The sequence below is a fragment of the Prionailurus viverrinus genome, chromosome X, assembly GCF_022837055.1.
Source record: "Prionailurus viverrinus isolate Anna chromosome X, UM_Priviv_1.0, whole genome shotgun sequence".
Taxonomy (NCBI): Eukaryota; Metazoa; Chordata; class Mammalia; order Carnivora; family Felidae; genus Prionailurus; species Prionailurus viverrinus.
This window is the reverse complement of record NC_062579.1, coordinates 27,961,954-27,981,933: the sequence shown is the minus strand read 5'-3', so window position 1 is coordinate 27,981,933 and position 19,980 is coordinate 27,961,954. Positions and strand designations below refer to the sequence as shown.

The window sequence follows — 19,980 nt, the reverse complement described above, 5'->3', positions numbered from 1 at the left end:
ATTGCAATGACATAATATGATTCATAAATGTAATTTAAAGATGGTTATAAAAGATGCATGTTCCTAAGACAGAGACAACTCACTCCTAATGCGGTATTATGAAAATGAACTTGTACCAATTAGAGGCTGTATAATGTGGTACAACCTGCACATCATTTTTCTGATAATTTTCTCTAGCTGCTCTTTAATAATCTACATTGAATTCATATGTCTGAGGTGTGTGTCTCTGGCATGACAGTTCTGAATTTTTTTTATGTTTATTTTTTTGAGAGAGAGATAGAGCGTGAGCAGGGGAGGGGCAGAGAGAGAGGAAGACACAGAATGCGAAGCAGGCTCTAGGCTCTGAGCTGTCAGCACAGAGCCTGACATGGGGCTTAAGCTGGTGAACTGTGAGATCATGACCTGAGCCGAGATTGGATGCTCATCTGAGTCACCCACCCAGGCGCCCCGACAGTTCTGAATCTCTTATCAGGATGTTATTCTAAACAGCTTGATGCCCTCCAGCTTGTGAATATCAAGGCAATAATATACGTTTACAAAGAAAACTTTAATAACAAACAGGTACGTGCCTGAACTTACAGGGCCACCTTCAGGATCACTTTTGTGTGTTATCAGTTCCTTACTTCCAGGATCTGCTGTACAGAGTAGCTGTTCTGAGTCTATTTTTGGACACAGACACCTTTGGCAGTCTAAAAAATATACACCCAGATATTAAAATAAATTTGTATATAAATTAAAATATATAAATAGCAAAGGAAAGCAATACTTTGGAAATAGTGCCGTCAAAATAAAAATGAAATGCATTTGTGATGTAGTGTATGTGCTCCTTAACAGTGGACAACACAATATAGTAAGTGATCACATAATTTTTGTAGTTTCAAGATGTGTGACGCAACTGTTACATGATTTCAGAATACCCAGGATGTTTACTGGTGACCTAGTCATAGGTACTTCCTCCTCATTAGGTTGTCCACATTTATACTTGAAGGAAATGATACATTTTAGTGAGATGTTAGTGAAAACATACATGTTATTTTTTCCTCTGATTCTTCAGCCCTTTCCAATCCCCTGAATCCTATACATGGGTACCTCCAAGGGATGGACCATGAATGCTAGGTTAGAAACCCATGGCAGGCCCTGATGTACTGCCCTCTACCAGGGCCATGTCTATAGTGAATTTGGTGTTGGCGAGTTGGGCCAGTGGTCCCTCAGCACAGTCTACTTCAATGAAATCCTCCCTCTGATGGCATTCCTTTGATGTACCTGAGGCCAGATGGTGAGGGAATGTAAGTTCCAGAACAAAAAGTTTAAACTTTAATCCACAGATATTTTTCAGCCTTTGCTACTCTTCTGATAGCATGCCAGTGTGATCCAAGCAGGAATTTAGCCTTATAACTCTGTTAGTGGTGAATTAGATGGCTTGCAAGAGAGGCCAGGGTTGAGTAAAGCACAAGGAGGAAATACGAGTTGAGTTGAGATATCACGGTCTCTGTCCTGGTCTTAAGAATGAAGAATGAATTAAAAGTCAGTGTGATGAATTACCAGGACTTGATGAATATGGAATTTGGATAAAGTGTCAGAGCTCTCACTGATAATATTTCCTGACCAGGAATATTTCGTAAATACGAAAGTTGTTGCACTACAAACAAAAATAGAGAAATGAGATGTTAAAATATGTCTGGGGAGGACATGTTATATCTTTGATTTAATTGTCGAGGAAATGTCCAACGGGCACTTGTTAATCCTGAACAACTGGGAGACTGAGCTGGAGATCCAGGTTGGGATTTATATGGAACAAGACGTTATTTGGGTTTGTGAGTATGGTAAGACATCTGAGAGAAAATGAAAGAAGAGCAGAGAGGTAAAACAAAACTTTGGGGAATGCTACATGGAGGAGGAACAGAGAATTTGTGAAAGAAGACCTTCAAACACAGAAGACAAAGTAACAGTATAGTGTCACATAAGGTAAGCAGTTACAAGATGTACAAGTTCTGGGCCTAATGCACAGCATGGTGACTATAGTTAACAACACTGTATTATATATGTGAAAGTTACTAGAGAGTAAATCTTAAAGATTCTTACCACAAAAATAAATAAGGATAACTATAGGAGGTGACTGATGTGTTAAATAACCTTGCTGTGGTGATCACTGTGCAATATACACATATATCAAATTATCACGTTGTACACCTCAAGCTTATGCAGTGTTATATGTCAGTAAAGCTGGGGAAAAAAGAGAAAGAATTTACCAAAATGTCTTCCAAAGTGGCTATAACATTTTGCTGTCCCACCAGCTATGAATGAGAGCTCCCATTGCTCCCCACATCTTTGCCAGTATTCTGGTGTTGTCAGTGTTCTGAATTGGGGCCATTCTAATACGTGTGCAGTGATAGCTCACTGTCGTTTTAATATGCATCTCCCTGATGACATCTGATGTGGGCCATCTTTTCATATTCTTATTTACCACCTGTATATCTTCTTTAGTCGGGTGTCTATTATGGTCTTTGGTCCATTTTAAAGTAGTTGTTTGTTATTGTTGAGTTCTAAGAGTTATTTTTATGAAATAGTTCTTTACTTAATGTGACTTTTGCAAATATTTTTTGCCAGTCTTTGGCTTGTCTTCTCATTCACCTGATGTTACCTTTCAGAGACCAGAAGGTTTTGATTTTAATGAACTCCAACCTATCAATTATTTCCTTCATGGATCATACCTTTGGTGTTATGTCTAAAAAGTCACTGCTGTACCCAAGATCATCTAGGTTTTCTTCTGTGTTATTTTTTTTAGGAGATTTATTGTTTGGAGTTTTAAATTTTGGTCTGTGATCCATGTGAGTTCATTCTTTGTGAAGAGTGTAAGGTCTGTGTCTAGATTCATTTTTTTCCCATATGGATATCCAGTTATTCCCACACAATTTTTTGAAAAGACTATCTCTTCTGCATTGTATTGTCTTTGCTCCTTTGTCAGAGATCAGTTGATACTTATGTGAGCCTATTACATTCTGCATTCTGTCCCATCCACCTATTTCTCTTTTCTTTCCCCAATACCACACTGTCTTAATTACTGTAGCTTGATAGTAAGTCTTGAAGTTGGGTGGTGTCAATCTTTCAAGTTTGTTCTTCTCCTTCAATAGTGTGTTGACTATTCTATATCTTTTCCTTTTCCTTTTTTTTTTTTCAAAGTAAGTTCCAGGCCCAACGTGAAGCTTGAACTCATGACCCCAAGATCAAGAGTCACATGTTCTACTGACTGAGCCAGCCATCCATCCCTCTTTTGCTTTTCTGTATAAACTTTAGAATCAGTTCGTCAATATTCACAAAATAACTTGATTGGGTTTGATTGGGATTGTATTGAATCAGTAGATTATTTTGGAAAGATTATGCTGTTAAAAATTTAATGTGTTGATCTTGGCTGATGAGCCAAAATTATTTCCAAACATTAAACAACATTAATTTTTTAGAGGCACCTAGGTGGCTCAGTCGGTTAAGTGTCTGACTCTTGATTTTAGCTCAGGTCCTGATCTCACGGTTTGTGAGTTCAAGCCCTGCGTTGGGCTCTGCTCTGTCAGGGATTCTCTCTCTCCCCCTTGCTCTGCCCCTCCCATGCACTCTCTCTCAAAAATAAATTAACAAGCCTAAAATAAAAACAAAAAGAATTTTTTCATATAGTATTTATTTACAGTGGCAAGTCTTTAAAAGTTCTAGAACACTACACGGGCACTGTTCAATGCTGTCAGCAAGCTGCTTTAACTCTGTTTACTCCACGTTAGAAAACTAAATTCTGAGAACTCACAATTAAGATGGTCTCCAGTTACATTAACAAATTTAATATCTATCCTGAACATACTTTTTTTTACAAATTAGATTTTTTTTTAAGCTTATTTATTTATTTTGAGAGAGAGAGAGAGCACAAACAGGAGGAGGGACGTGGAGAGAGGGATAGAGAGAATCCCAAGCAGGCTCCATGGTGTCAGCACAGAGCCTGATGTGGGGTTTAATCTCACAAACCATGAGATCATGACCTGAGCCAATATCAAGAGTCAGATGCTTAACCTACTGAGCCACCCAGACACCACTGAACATTTTTAATATAGTAGCCTGAATTTTAATCCTATTAATTCATGACCTTTGATAGTAATAAATAGTCAGTTAAGCTTGTAGCTCCAGAAGATAAGTAACAATGATCAATTTTAACATAATCAACAAATACCATATATTTTTATTCAATAGAAGCTGTAAGTGGTTTTTTACTTGCTGAAAAGTGATTGTATTCACTTAGTTGCCACAAGTATGAATTATAGCTAAAACACGTTTCTAAAAATTTGCAATTCAGAAGTTAGCACACTGGAAAGAGTTCTATTATGACATTGGCACAAGAAAGCCTCATCCAAACAATTGCAAACAAGCTTTTATTCAGCTTTGGTAAAGACTTGACATCAGAAAACTTCTGCTTAATGTCTAAATAAAATGTTTAATGTGAGCACAATAAAGTTGTTCTTATGTTAGGCCTACATTAAAGCAAGATTGAAATAGTTTTTATAGTCAACATTCTGCCACTCTCTGAAATGATACACTTTCCAAAAAGATATTTATTACCCGTTGCCATCTTTAAAATGACAAATTCAATTCAAAATTTGATTTCTAATATTATGTGTAGTGAGAAACACTACTTGCACTGTACACTTTTAAAAAGTGATGCCAAACAAAAGTATTACCATTTAATTTTGTATTTTCATTTAACTTTGGGAAGGATATTTATGCTATCCACCACATCGTAATGGCAAATGGCATGTCTCATACTTTGCAATTTCCTATTTAACTATTATTGCAAAAAGAACATATTCATAAGCCAAACAATTTGGTTTTCATTGCTTTCTTAAAATATCCCTTTGAAAACATTTCAAGGTAAAGTAAAGGTTATATATTTCAATTGATTTTTAGTATTATCCTTTTTTAAGACAATATCCCGTAATCATAATGGTTGACCTGAGAATAACTATTTTTTAAACACAAAGCGTTTATAACAAGTTTATTCTATTTTTACTTTTATAAAATACATTTCAAATATTATTTTCTAAAATATGAATGCATAAAGAAATCCTTTTGTTTTAATGAAAGATTTGAGATTTCTCTTCCTTTTTGAATATAAGCCAAACTACATCTTATATCCTGAGCAAGCCATCCTTTAATTTCTGTCATTTAAATGGTGCCTAGCTATTTCAGGGCTTCCAACAATATTGTAATGACTAAGAATCACTTCACATAAAATCTAGTTTTAGTTTAGTTTATTTTTCATAAGAATATGTAATATTTTCTCAAAATGGTTTTTTAAAAACCAAAGGTCATCGTCAAAATATGTCACATGAAAAACAGACTTTGAATCTCTTACCTGCCACCTCTTGTCTCTGAGACCTGGTCCAGGTTATTCAACCCCTCCAATCCTCAATTTCCTCATCCATGGAATGATAATATAAATACCCCCTAGATAATTGGATGTTAGGCCATCAATGGGTGATAGTGTATGAAGCCCCTAACACAGAACATACAGAAGGCACAATGACCTAAATGTTAGGTCTCCTCATTATTTTATGCAATTGGATAAACATTACTTCAACTCCCAATTATGCTATTCTCTGGTTGTGTGACCTTGAGTTATTTACTTAACCTCACGGAATGTCAGGTTTCTTATTTGTAAAAGATAGATAATATTTAACCTTTTGGGATTCGTATGGGCAGTAAATGAGAATAAATGAAACGTGCGAACCTAGCAGGGGCTCAATTAATGTTTATCACTCTTATTTAATATGCTAACTCCCATCTCCACACAATCTGACCCTCACATTTTGGAAAACAGTCTTTTCAACATTGAAAAAATCATGTAGGGGACATCCTTTGCATGTTAGCACTGTGTTCATTGAAATTTACTTTATATCTTTAAATAAAACATACTCTAGAGAAAATCCATTTGAGAGCTGGCCTAGAAAATGCACAGGACAAATGTAAAATCTACCGCTTACTTGTATCTCTGAAAAAACTTTGTGTAGTATTTGAAGCTTGTGGGAATTCTGCTTATGGTTCCTTTTCAAGTGTAACTACTACCACCATATATATGTATATATGTATGTATATGTATATATGCATGTATATTTATGCATATGTATACATATATATTCTTTCCTAATCCTCAAGAACATTTGATATAGGTACCATTATTTCTATTGTTTTACAGAAGAAGAAACTGAGGCACAAAATAGCTTAAGTGAGTTGTTGATATTCACATAGCTTGTCAGTGGCAGAGCTGAAATTTGAATTACAGCAGCTCGTTTCTAGAGTTTTTGCTTTGTATCTCTATGCCATACTGTCTATCTTTAATGTGAAAAGAAACCTAGTGACACTCTTTTCTGGTTATTGCATCGAGGCAACCTGAGCAGCAAAGTCTCCCCCAACATCTTGTATAAGGCTATATGGGACGTCCTGCACAGGAACCAGTGCAAATTCTGGAAGTTTGTGGAGACAGTGGAGCTGCAGGTCAGCTTGAAGAACTATGACCCTCAGGACAAACGCTTCTTGGGGACCATCAGGCTTAAGTCCATTCCCCACCCCAAGTTCTCTGTATGTTTTGGGGGACCAGCAGCACTGTGCTGAGGCCAGGGCCATGGATATTCCCCACATGGACATTGAGACACTGAAGAAACTCAAGAATAAAAACTTAGTCAAGAAGCTGGGCAAGAAGTATGATCCCTTTTTGGCTTCAGAGTCTCTGGTCAAGCAGATCCCACGAATCCTGGGTCCAGGTCTGAATAAGGCTGCCAGTCTTCCTTCCTTGCTGACCCACAATGAGAACATGGTGGCCAAAGTGGATGAAATGAAATCCATGATCAAACTCCAGATGAAGAAGGTGGTGTGTCTGGCACTGGCTGTTGGCTACATAAAGATGACAGATGATGAGCTTGTGTACAACATCCACTTAGCTGTCAATTTCCTGGTGTCATTGCTCAAGAAGAACTGGCAGAATGGCCAGGCTTTATACATCAGGAGGACCACAGACAAGCCCCAGTGTCTGTATTAAGACACAGCTTAATAAACCTTAGTGATACCATTAAAAAAGAAAGAAAGAAAGAAAGAAAGAAAGAAAGAAAGAAAGAAAGAAAACCTAGTGATCATAGAACCACAGAAAATGATAAGGTATTATCTAATGTAAGTTTTTGCTTTTTCTGTGTTCTTTTTCTTCTCGCTATTCTCTTCTTAGTTTGGCAGGCAAATGCCTAAAAGCTATGGCCAGATGGTTATACATCCCTTTTTTGAAAACTATCTAACATGGTATGTGTATATTGTGGATTTTGGACTCCATTTGTCTTCCACCCTCTCCTAGTTTGTCTCAATGAGAAGGCCAGGAAGCATAATGTCAATGTTTGCCTGAGATCGCATTTGTATTTTGCTTTCTTGTTCCCATCAGCAGTGTGGTCTGTCTCATGGATGTAGAAGCATCAAAACCAATCGGAGTGTCCCTGGTCTTTCAGGTATTGGTTGCTAAAATGATTTCATGCTCTTTTAGAGGACAGAAATGATTTGCAAAAGCAGGGATTTGAGATACTTCACAGAGAGGAGAATAGATTCGCTTGGATCCTGTCATGGTCCTTAGGACTCTCATCTTTGCTTTTGTTTTTTCCATCTCTGCTTTCCCAGGTGGCTCTGATGTTTCCTGGTAGCTCTGGCCACCTTCATGGTATTACCCTACAGGGCTTGTGAGCACTTGACCTTTTCTTCCTGCTCCCATCCTTCAAATCAAGATATGTTCTAATTGTAGCCCCAGATTATTGGTTAGAGATAAATTCATTCATGTTAATAAATCAATGGGTGATGACGTATTTGCATTTTTTGTTTTTACATAAGATGATCTGCCCTTTACCTGCCAGGTCAGCATTAGCCCCCAGACCAATACCTGGCATATAACAGCAGGAATATCATCAACAGTGAGTGGAGGAAGAAATATATTTCAAAACTAAAATTGTTTCTAAATATTAAAAGATGTATTCAGTAGTGCAATAATAGGAGTGCAATTAAATACAAGAACACTATCAAGGAAGATTTATAAACTGAAGAAAAGCATAAATTTAACAACTGTATCTACTCTGTCAGGCTGAAGGAAAGACACTCTTGCAACTACACTGTTGATCATGAAGCCCATATTTAACTGGCACAACATTAATTTGTATTCTTGATTGTGTTAGAGACATAGCTCTTCCTGGGAGTGCAAGGCAGGCTGTAAATGCTCTATTGAATATAAATTTAGGTTGCTTTAGGAAGAAGGCTCTAGTGGCTGATGAATTCACTCTCAATATTTTGTTTAAAGTGTTTACATCAGGGTACACCTGGGTGGCTCAGTCAGTTAAGTGTCCAAGTCTTGATTTTGGCTCAGGTTATGATCTTGAGGTTCGTGAGATCAGCCCTGAGTTGGGTTCCACGTTGATAGTGGGGACCCTGCTTGGGATTCTTTCCCTCTCTTCTTTTTCTCTCTGCCCGCACCCTGCTCGCAAGCATGCTCTCTCTCTCTCTCAAAAATAAATAAATAAATAAACTTAAAAAAAAGCCTTTACATCTGAATTTTGAATAACCAGGATATAGTTTGCATTTCTATTGAGAAGATAAAACTCTCTGTGTACGTGCATGCATGTGTGAGTGTGTGCATCCTGTTTGGCCAATAAAAAAGAATTTGTGTATGTTGTGAGTGGTTATTTTTTAAAGTTTATTTATTTATTTTGAGAGAGAGAAAGAGAAAGTGCCAGTGGGGGAGGGGCAGAGAGAAAGGGAGAGAGAGAGAATCCCAACGAGGCTCCGCACTATCAGCACAGAGCCCAAAGCAGGGCTCAAACTCACCAAGCATGAGATCATGACCTGAGACAAAATCGGACACTTAACCAACTAAGCCGCCCAGGGGACCCAAAACTGTGATTTGACAAGCTTTTCTCATGTAATCTCAGATATAGGAGTTTATTATAAGCTATTTTATTCATACCTCATGCATCTTTCAGAAACGCTTTCAAATTCAAAGTACCCTTCAAAAATACTTTCCTAATATGTGAGTAATTAAACATAGCCTGTTGGAATTAGTAGGGTGAAAATATTCTTGAGCAATTCTGAAACTTTAAAACTGAAGTCTTTGCATGGAAGCTTAAAAATCCACTACCACAGGAGGCTCCTGGGTGGCTCAGTCGGTTGAGTCTGACTCCCGATTTCAGCTCTGGCCATGATCTCAGATCTAGCCCTGCCTCGGGCTCTCTGCTGATGACTTAGAGCCTGAATGGGATTCTCTCTCTCCCTCTCTCTCTCTGCCTCTCCCCAGTGTGCGCTCTGTCTCCCTCTCAAAATAAATAAACAACAACAAAAAAAAGAACCCCACTACCACAGTGCAGTGAATCCAAACAGACGAGCACAATTGTATTTGACACTTGTGAAATATACTTGACTAAAACATGTTTGACAAATTAGCCATGCTAGTCAAATGATTGGCGTATTAGTCAAGGTTCTCTAGAGAAACAGAATCAATAGGATATATGAAGATTTATGGAAAGAAATTTATTATGAGGGATTGACTCATGCAATTATGGAGAAGTCCCATGGTCAGCCATTTGCAAGATGGTGACTGAAGAAAGCTGGTGATGTAGTTCCAGTCAAAACCCAAATGCCTGAGAACCAGAAGAGCCAAAGGTATAAGTCCCAGTTAGAGAAAGGCCAGAGAACCAGGCACACTGATATCAGATACCAGGAAAGATAACCATCGTAGCTCGAACACAGAGCAAAGTCATTCTTCCTTCACATTTTAGTTCTCTTCAGGCCCTTCGTGGATTGGATCAAACCCACACAGACTTGTGAAACCGATCTCCTTTATTCAGTCCAGCAATGCAAATGCTAATCTCTTCTGGAAACACCTTTACAGACATATCCAGAAATAATGTTTTACTAGCTATCTGAGCATCCCTTAGTCCAGTCAAGTTGACACATAAAATTAACCATCACAAGTGGATTATATATAGAAAATGATACTATGAAATTCTTGCAACATGTAGAGGGAATCAAATAGTACATAGACAAGAAATATCAGAGATAAAAGTGTTTCACAGATGTCTCAAGCAGTTCATTAAGTTACATATTTTTTTCCTGGATTTTTGTGGTGCTTGCAGTATATATCAGCTTTCAAGATTTATAATTTGTTATTTCTTTTCCCATTTTCAATAACTAGTCCTTTTCTTTTTTTTAAAATCTTTTTTTAAAGTAGCCTCTATGCCCAACATGGGACTTGAACCCATGCCCTGAGATCTAGAGCCCACTAAGCCAGCCATGCATCCCCAATAAATAGTCGTTTTCAAACCTAATTTGAATTTCAAACCTAATTTGAAACCTTAATTTCAATTTTATATGCTGTCCTCTTAAAGAAGCTGTGGAAATCAGACAAGCATCAAGCCCCACAAAACCCAGATGGCTTCCCCCCCCCCCCCCCGTACTGGACAAATGCCCCTGATGACAAGTGTAAGAACAGTCTTGCCTTTGTTATAACATCCGATGCATACTCAAGCCTCTTAGATAGAACTAACAATTTTCCAGATACATACTGTGCTTTTTCATCGGGTAGCTATTTCATCAACACTGCTGGGTGAGGATGGGCCTAGGCAACGAGAAATGATGAGAGAAAGTGACAGGAGATGGTGTAGTTTAGTCTCAAATAAAAGTAAGTGACTTGTGAAAAATGTAAATATACCAGAGTAAAGCTGGTAAAAATATTGACCTTGCTCTTACTTTTTCTTTTCATCCATTTTGTAATATGTTTATAGCAGCTTTGAATGACAATTTATACATTTTAAGCTGCATATATTGTCTATAGCTGACAAGGAGAATCTATTATGCTGTCATCACTACAGGGACAAACACAGTGTACTTTAATATTGCATTGGATCAGGCAAATCTAGTTCAAACTCTGGTTCTTCCTCTTCCTTATTGGACTCTGAGCAAATTGTTTTCCCCCAGTCTTAGTTTCCTTCTCCATAAAATGAAGATTATAAATAGCTATCTTGAAGAATGGTTGAGAATTTTAAAAGAGATTTTATAGATGATTCCAATATTTGGCTCTGAGCCATGACAGGAACTGAAGTGGTGCATTGTGGATGTTATTATTACCAAAGATCCTTTCCACTGAGGAGGAGAATTGTTGAGTCATTTTATGATTACTCTATATCTGCAGAGCAGGGGTGTCTCTACTTCCAGGTAGGAAGCAAAGGTTTGCTTTCTGTAAGCTATCAAATAATTCTTTTAACTCTGTCCTAGAAAATAGTTTTACGTCATGCTACCCTGGAAGAAGACATTTTGACAAGGTCATCTAATTAGAATGGCTTGTACGCTGATAAGCAATTAAAATTGCTCCATTGTTTCCATGTTTAGCTTCCATGGTAAAAGATGTATAGTACTACTGTCTTATTTTTGGCAGGCCAGTGCATGGTGCTCTTAACAACAACTTGGCATCAATTCACATAATTATGATTCAGGGAATTACCTGTAGCTGAGTAACACAGTACACGCTGACATATAAAAATATAGTCCTCATGTAAATATGTTTCTAAAATGCCCATAGGGCAAATTTCTGTCATTGGCTCAACTATCATTCTTTTTTATAAGAGATTCTGCTTTGGGCCTAGGTGGCCATATTTGGGGCAGGTGATCTTATTCCCTGTGGCTAAGGCTGACTGAACCAAGAGTGGACACTTGACGACCAGAATACCTCTCTCAGGAATTTGGAATAAGGACACTTTAGGCTGTATTTGCTGATAGCTGACCTGAATAAAACATAGGTGGGGCCACCTGATGAATGAGAGAGGGAACATGAGAAGGGCGTGAGAGTAAGAACAAGAGCCAGGGAATGGCCCTGTCTAATTCTCCTCCTATTAGAGAGTAAAATAAATTCTCTACTTCCTTGAACCAGTTTGAGTGAGTCTCTGTTTCTTATAACCATGTGATTGTTAATTAGATTTATAAAAATTATATATTTCATATCTGCTCAGGTTATGAATTAAGCTAAGCAAGACATCTATAGAAATATGCAAAAGTGTTACTATAATACGAGAGGCCTAATTTATCCATCTGTATTCGTTTCCTGTTGCTGCTGTAACAAACAATCACATATTTTGTTACTTAAAACAACAGAAATTTATTATTTTACAGTTGAGGAGGTCAGAAGTCAAAATGGGTCTCATGGGGTTAGGATTAGGGGGGCAGTAGGGTTACATTGGTTGTGAGGACCCTTGGGGAGAATCCCTCCCTTGCCTCTCCCAGCTTTGGGTAGACTACCTGTATTCCTGGGCCTTGGCAACAACCTTTCAATCTCTACTTACATCATCACATCCTCTTTTCCAACTCTGACTCTTCTGCTTCCTTCTTCTTCTTTTTTGTTTTTTAAGTAGGCTCCATGTACAATATGGGGCTTGAACTCACAGCCCTAAGATCAAGAGTGGCATGCTCTACTCTGACTGAGCCAGCCAGGCACCCTCTGTTTCCCTCTTTCAAGGACACTTATGATTATGTTGGATCCAGTTAGATAATCCAGGATGATTTTCCCATCTCAAGATCCTTTGCTTAATCATATCTGAAAAGTCTGTTTGCCACATAAAGGAGCATCTTCACAAGTTTTAGGGATTAAGCCACAGACATCTTTGGGGAGACATTTTTCTACTTGCCACACCATCTGTGATAATAGTATTTTAATGGTTTTATAATTGATCTTTTCACTCATGTTTATATGTTTAAAACTATTAAAATTATCAGAGTTTATGGTAAGATAACAGTAATGAATCTAAACTTTATTGTGTTTATAAACATTACTTAAATGTTGGAGGGTAATATAGCTTTAAAAAAAGATAGATGCTCTACCTTTAGCTATATTTTGATGATAAACTTTTTTATATTTTTATGATGAATCTTTACAAAATATTTGATAATTTTTCAAAGGAAAAATTATTGACTGGGTGCAGCTAACATTGTGATCTTCATCATTAACACATGGCTTGAAGATACTTTTAAAATATGACATTTGTTGTTTAAGAGAAATTAGTATTTCATTTCCAGGAAAGTACTTACAATTTTGGTCCTAGAGTATTTCTCTTCCCTGCAATACTTTGAAATGTATACTACAAATATTGAAATTAGATGAAGATATTGGTCTTCCATAATTTGCCTTCAGTTCACTTTAGTCACAATCCAGGCATCTCTGGTTTTTATGAATACATGAAATAGTACCCCCACTTTTACCTAGATTCCCATTCATTGTTTCAACTAATAACTGTATTTTATTTAATAATTTTCCAAATTTTAATTCTATCCATACTTACATTATGAGTTTTAAAACTTAAGAATATTTGTTTATAGTGCCTTTTAAATAAATTGGTGTGCAGGGCGCCTGGGTGGCGCAGTCGGTTAAGCGTCCGACTTCAGCCAGGTCACGATCTCGCGGTCCGTGAGTTTGAGCCCTGCGTCAGGCTCTGGGCTGATGGCTCAGAGCCTGGAGCCTGTTTCCGATTCTGTGTCTCCCTCTCTCTGCCCCTCCCCCGTTCATGCTCTGTCTCTCTCTGTCCCAAAAATAAATAAACGTTGAAAAAAAAATTAAAATAAATAAATAAATAAATAAATAAATAAATTGGTGTGCTATGAAAATATTAAAAGAAGGAACACATTCTACATCTTCCTGCTAAAGATCCCACAGGTATTTATTTATTTAAGGAAACAAAGTTGTGAGCTGGGAGTTTAAGGCAATGTATAAGAGCAATCCTAACACTCTTATTTATTTTGAATGGGCTATTTTGAGGGGGAGAAAAGAATAAAAAATCAAAGAGCAGTTTATTTTTTTCTTTTGATATAAGCAAACTTACTTAGAATTCTCTAGGTTTATTTCCCCACCAAATGAAATCAGAACCATAGCAGATTATAGGTCAATGAGGAATCTATTAAATCTCATTAGAAAGTAGAATGTATTTGTCAGGGTTCTTCAGAGAAACAGAACCAATTGTGTGTGTGTGTGTGTGTGTGTGTGTGTGTATGTTTCTTTTTTTAAGGAATTGGCAGACTTGATTATGGAGGCTGAGAAGTCCGGACCCTGGAGAGCTGATGGCATAAATTCCAATCTGAGTCCTAGTCTGTGTCCCAAGGCAGGAGAAGATCCATGTCTCAGCTCAAAAACAGGCAGAGAGAGAATTCTGTCTTATTCAGCTTTTTATTCTATTCAGGCCTTCAGTGGATTGGACAAGGCTCATCCACATTGCTCAGTCTACTGATTTAAATGTTAATCCCATCCAGAACCCACTCCCCCCTCCCCAACACACACACACAAATAATATTTAACTCAATATCTGGGCACTTGACACTTAGTTGACAGTTAAAATTAACCACCACATAGACTTCTAAAATATTCTGAAGGTTGTAGAAAATTGAATCATTTGCATTTAAAATTAATTGATATTACTTTCTTGTAGTTCACAGTGTGATATAAATCATGGTAGGGAGAAAAAAGGTAGAAATTCAAATATCTCTACAGCAGCATATGATAAATATGAAAACAGAGGAAAGCTAGATACATATATGATACAGAATGCTAGTTTTAATCATGGTGGCCAGGGCAAGGCAGGTGGTAGCAGACGCGAACTTGTTAAATTCAGCCTTGCACAAGTGAAGGTGGAAGAATCTGTAGTTGGGAAAACAGTGGGAATAAAGGATTACAGAGAGCTGATGAGAGAAGCCTGGCCTTGCTTTGAAGGCTAGAGTAGCACTTTGTTGTGGCACAACCCAGCAAACAAAAAGGCATTGACGGCCCAGAGTGAATTATTACTCACTATCCAATACCTCAGATTTAATTCTACTCACAAGGACATAGTAAAACACACTGCAGCAGCTACTGTTACTGTCTATGCCTCACTTCCTGTGTTCACCTCTGACCTCACCTATGGCTATAGTGGACACTCCAAGGGTGCCAATTTAAGGGCACTATACCTCTCTGCTTTTCTGTCTCAAGGCTTTCTCCTGCCTGCTGAATAGGTCTGACCAGAGTTTTAACATACACAAAGAGAAACATCAACAAGGGAGGATGGCAGTCTGTAGTGAAATGCTTCAGCCTCCTGTCCTTTGGGGGAAGCCAATGCCCCCCAGGGCAATTGTATACAATTCCTCACATGGTTCATGGAGACTGAGCCTATTTGTCCAGAGGGAAAACCAGCTTCTTATTGATTTTCCAGTCAGACACTCTTGCTCTCTCCTTTATCATTCCATGGATAACCTGTCAAATAAATATCCTATTCCCAAACCCTTGCCACAAGCTTTGCTGTCAGGGAAACCCAAAGTAGGATACACACTCATTTTTATCCATATAGCTCTACTATATACAAAACCACGTTTTTTTATTATTACTTTTACTCTTTATAGGTGTTTTTAAATGTTTATTTATTTTTGAGAGATAGAGCACAAGCAGGGGAGGGGCAGAGAGAGGGAGACAGAACCCTAAGCAGGCTCTACACTGTCAGCTCAGAGCCTAACACGGGGATTGATCTCATCAACTGTGAGATCACGACGTGAGCCGAAATCAAGAGTCAGACCCTTAACCGACTGAGCCACCCAGGCGTCCCTACAAAACTGTTTTATATTCCCACGGGGTGGGGGACAGATTGTGGAGTGTTGTCAACTCCATTTTACTAATGAGGAAAAGAGTTTAGATAATCTGAGTGATTCTCCCAAAGTCACACAGCTAATAAATGGCAAAGTCTTCTTTGATGTGCTAAATAGAACCTTGGCAACACACACAAAAAGAATGAATCATTTCCCAAATGAGTTCTGTGTGCTTTAATTCCATGTATAATTTCAATTTAATGTGTCAGATCTTGCTAGCTTAAACTGCTCAGCTAAACCTCATTAATTTGGGCTGCATTTATGGTTTGTGATAACTTGTAAATGTAGGAATGAAATTTGTTTTCTCTGTAAAAATATTATCTAATCTAAAATATACATTTTTAATAAGACCAAATCATTTCGTCAATCCCCACCTTGGGTTTTCTGCAGCCACCAGCCTTTAATGTTCTATGGTACCCAATAAAAGACAAAGAACATTAGGCACACTCAATTTTAGGATACTTTATTGTTCTCATAGTGCCTTTTGGCATCATGAAATCGAGCTCTGCCCCATTTCAAGTTATATTCAGAGCAGGAAGTAGTCATATATTTGTTTCCATTATTAAATTTTTATTTAATAGGCACATATATGGCACTAACTGTATGCCAAACTCTATTTTAAATGTTTTACAAATAGTCATTCATTTGATTCTCCCAATAATCCTCTGAGGTAATACTGTTATCTTCATTTTGCAGATGAGAAAACTGAGGCACAGGGAGATGCATGATTTGATCAGTGTCATACAGCAGGGAAATGGCTACACCGAGATTCAAACTTCGGAAACTTGGCTCTGAAGTCAGGAGTCAGTGGTCTCGTCAGTGCCTTGAAAACCTTCCAGTCCAATGTCATTCAGTCACCATAACAACCCACATACCAGAAAATTCATTAGTAATAAAGGCTGAAGATGAGGGTTTTAAAATATGCCTTTCAGAGTTATCTTTCCTTCCAAATTGCACACGATATTTAACTGTTTAGGTCTCAGTTACCTCTAGATGCCTTCATGCACCTTTTAAGTCTTTGTAAGTCCATGCTACACTCCTTTACTGAGGAAGCTTTGTGACCAAGAAGGGCTTTTGTAAACAACAAAGAGAACGGTTGAGAACTAAGAGGTTTTGGAGTAAGTGCTCTTCATCGGAAAGTTGTATCACACAAAAAAAGGAAAGTCAGCAGATAATAATTGTAGAGGCCACTTTTAAGCAGAAGGCTTGAGTAATGGAATGTAGACAGGGCCCACAGGGACCCCCTGACTGAATACACACAGGCATATCAGGTGACCCACACCCCTCAAAATATCCAGAGGCCTTAACTAACCAATGGGCTACTTGCAACCAGCCACAGTTCCCCAAAAAAGGGAAAATTCCGTAAGTCACCATACCTCCTCACCTTCCATCTTTAAATACAGCCCCCAGCCACTGCATCATGGCAGACAGTCTCTCCTGTGCTGTCCTGCCTGCTCCCTTGCATAAACTTCCATCTCCTTTGTTCTGCCTCAGGGGAATTCTTTCACTTCCTGCACCACGGGCTTCTGCTAGAGGCTTCTACCCAATCAATTGTCGTCCCATGTTTGTGGGCCCCATCTGATTGGAGAGACACCACAATAATGACTATTAATAGTCATTTGCCCATCCAAATAATGTGTTGACATTAGGCCAATTCATAGTTTAGTCAAATTCTCCACCAGAGTTAGGATTTGGGACAGCCAGTCAGACAGACATTTTTGCAATTGTTTCTAGTGCTGATCCAGCCTAATTGTCAAAGTGTGAAAGGGAATTATTTTCCAGACTAACTCCTGTTTGCCCCAAAATAATTTTGAGGATTTTATAACATGTGTTGAGAAAAAAATGTCCCCTTCTATGCTTCTAAGTTCTTTGGCTGGCTTAATAATTAAATTGACATAAGACAGATTAACAGAAGAAAAAACAAACATAGTTCCAAACATAAGGTGTCTTGCAAAGGCTCAAGACTCCCAGACAGTCAGGCAGTGGAGGCCTATATACCATCCTGAGGTAAGGAGAAGGGGGTAGGGGTCTGGGCTTCACAGGGAAAGAAGACAATTTACAGGAAGATGAGAAGAGCAGCTGTTTGGTAGACCAATGTTTGCCAAGCCATGCTAAGTCTTTCTGATAGAAAAAGCTTTCTCTGATAATAGCTCTCTTCCTCGTCAGGCTCCCCACTTAAATTCTTTAGGCAGTTAGGGAGAGGTAAAAAGCCTTTTCTGAGCCTGCTGGGTCTTAATTGCCTTCCACTCAAAACAATCCACATGCCAAAGTGGCACATGGTGGGGTAGCATAGTCTGCTCCCCTCATATGTCAGTGTCCTTATTTGCACAAAATTCTTATGGAAGCATTAGATTTTCTACTATTTTCTATTATGCTAAGCTAAGTTAGTCAGAGAAAGACAAATATCATATGACTTCACTCATATGAGGACTTTAAGAGACAAAACAGATGAACATAAGGGAAGGGAAACAAAAATAATACACAAACAGGGAGGGGGACAAAACAGAAGAGACTCATAAATATGGAAAACAAACAGAGGGTTACTGGAGGGGGTGAGGGAGGGGTGATGGGCTAAATGGGTAAGGGGTATTAAGGAATCTACTCCTGAAATCATTGTTGCACTATATGCTAACTAATTTGGATGTAAATTAAGAAAAAATAAAATTAAAAAATAAAGAAAAAGAAAAAAGAAATAAATAAATAAGGAAATGCTATGTTTTAAAAATATATGCTTAAATAAAATATTCACAAATGTTAATTAATCGTGATGGTGATAAACATCAGTACTATCGTTTTATATTTGACTTATTAAGAAAACACTTGCTGTTCATTTTAGTTTAGCTACCGGATCTCAAGGAAATTTTTTAGGGTGCCTCTGTGGCTCAATGGGTTAAGCAACCGACTCTTGGTTTGGGCTCAGGTCATGATCTCAGGGTTTGTGTGTTGGAGCCCCACATCAGGCTCCACACCGTCAGCACAGAGCCTGCTTGGGATTCTCTCTGTCTCCCTCTCTCTCTATCCCTCCCCTGCTTGTGCTCCAGGTATTTCTGGTGAAAACCAAAGTAACAGAAAATGCTCACATGAATAGAGAAAAAAACTATGTCATTCAAAAGGCAGAGAACTCTGACAAGAGTCATATGGCCCTAATTTAAGTGTTTATTAAAGCACAGGGAGAATGGTGCCCTCACCAGGGAGTAGATACAGAATCTCAACTGGTCTGGCTAAAGATGTGTATATTAATCTATGAGTCTAATGTCATTAAATGTCTGTGTCAAGCTGACATGGATGCCTCCTGTCCTTTCCCCCTACCTCGCTCTGTACATCTTTTCCATCTGGCTGTTCCTGACTTACACCCTTTTATAATAATCTGGTGATCTAGTAAGTAAAATGTTTCTTTGACTTCCATAAGCCACTCTAGCAAATTAATCAAATCCAAGGAGGTGGTTTTGGGTACCTCTGACTTCTACCCAGTTTGTCAGAAGTACAAGCAACAATCTGAACTTGTGAGATGCATCTGAAGTGAGGCGGGGGAGCTGGGTGTTGTAGAACTGAACCCTTAAGCTATAGAAACTGATGCTATCTCCTGGTACCTTGTGTTAGAATTCAATTTAAATAGACCTATGTGACTGGGGGCTACTGTATTAGCACAGGGCTATAGTAAGTACAGAGAGATTAGAATTTTATCTTGGGGCGCCTGGGTGGCTCAGTCAGTTGGGCATCTGACTTCAGCTCAGGTCATGATCTCACAGTTTGTGAGTTCAAACCCCACATCGGGCTCTGTGCTGACAGCTCAGAGCCTGGAGCCTGCTTCAGATTCTGTCTCTCCCTCTCTCTCTCTGCTCCTCCCCAACTCACACTCTGTCTCTCTCTCAAAAATAAATAAACATTAAAAAAAAAGAATTTTATCTTGTAAATGCACTGATTAGTTTTAAGATAAAAATATGAGCAAATGAGAATTAACATGTATTTTGTAAATGACTGAGTGAAATCCTTACATATGCCAAACCATATATTTTATTAATTTAATTGAAACTATCTTAGAGTCGAATACGTAAATGTTTTAGTTTTTGTATTCTTTTATTTTGAGAAGATAGTATTGAAAGGAAGGAAAAATTCTTTTTCTACCTTTTAGGGTCTTCAATCTGGACCAAGAATTAAATTTACAGGAGACAGATTAACAAGAGAAAAAAAATAGTTTTGTTACATGTGCACAGAGGCCCAATTATGAAATCGACACCCAAAGAAATGAGCAAAGAAGGAAGTTTTTATACTTTTTAAACAAAGAGGCAA

The 19,980-nt window shown here is 38.0% G+C and overlaps 1 protein-coding gene across 1 annotated transcript; it reads left to right on the top strand.

Annotated features, from left to right (window-relative positions):
- Positions 1–1,720: 1,720 nt before the first annotated feature.
- LOC125156939 (60S ribosomal protein L10a-like) lies at positions 1,721–7,066 on the top strand. The gene is given in 3 exon segments (XM_047843241.1): positions 1,721–1,823; positions 6,416–6,614; positions 6,616–7,066. Coding segments are annotated over 3 exon segments (753 nt in total).
- The last annotated feature ends 12,914 nt before the right edge of the window (positions 7,067–19,980 follow it).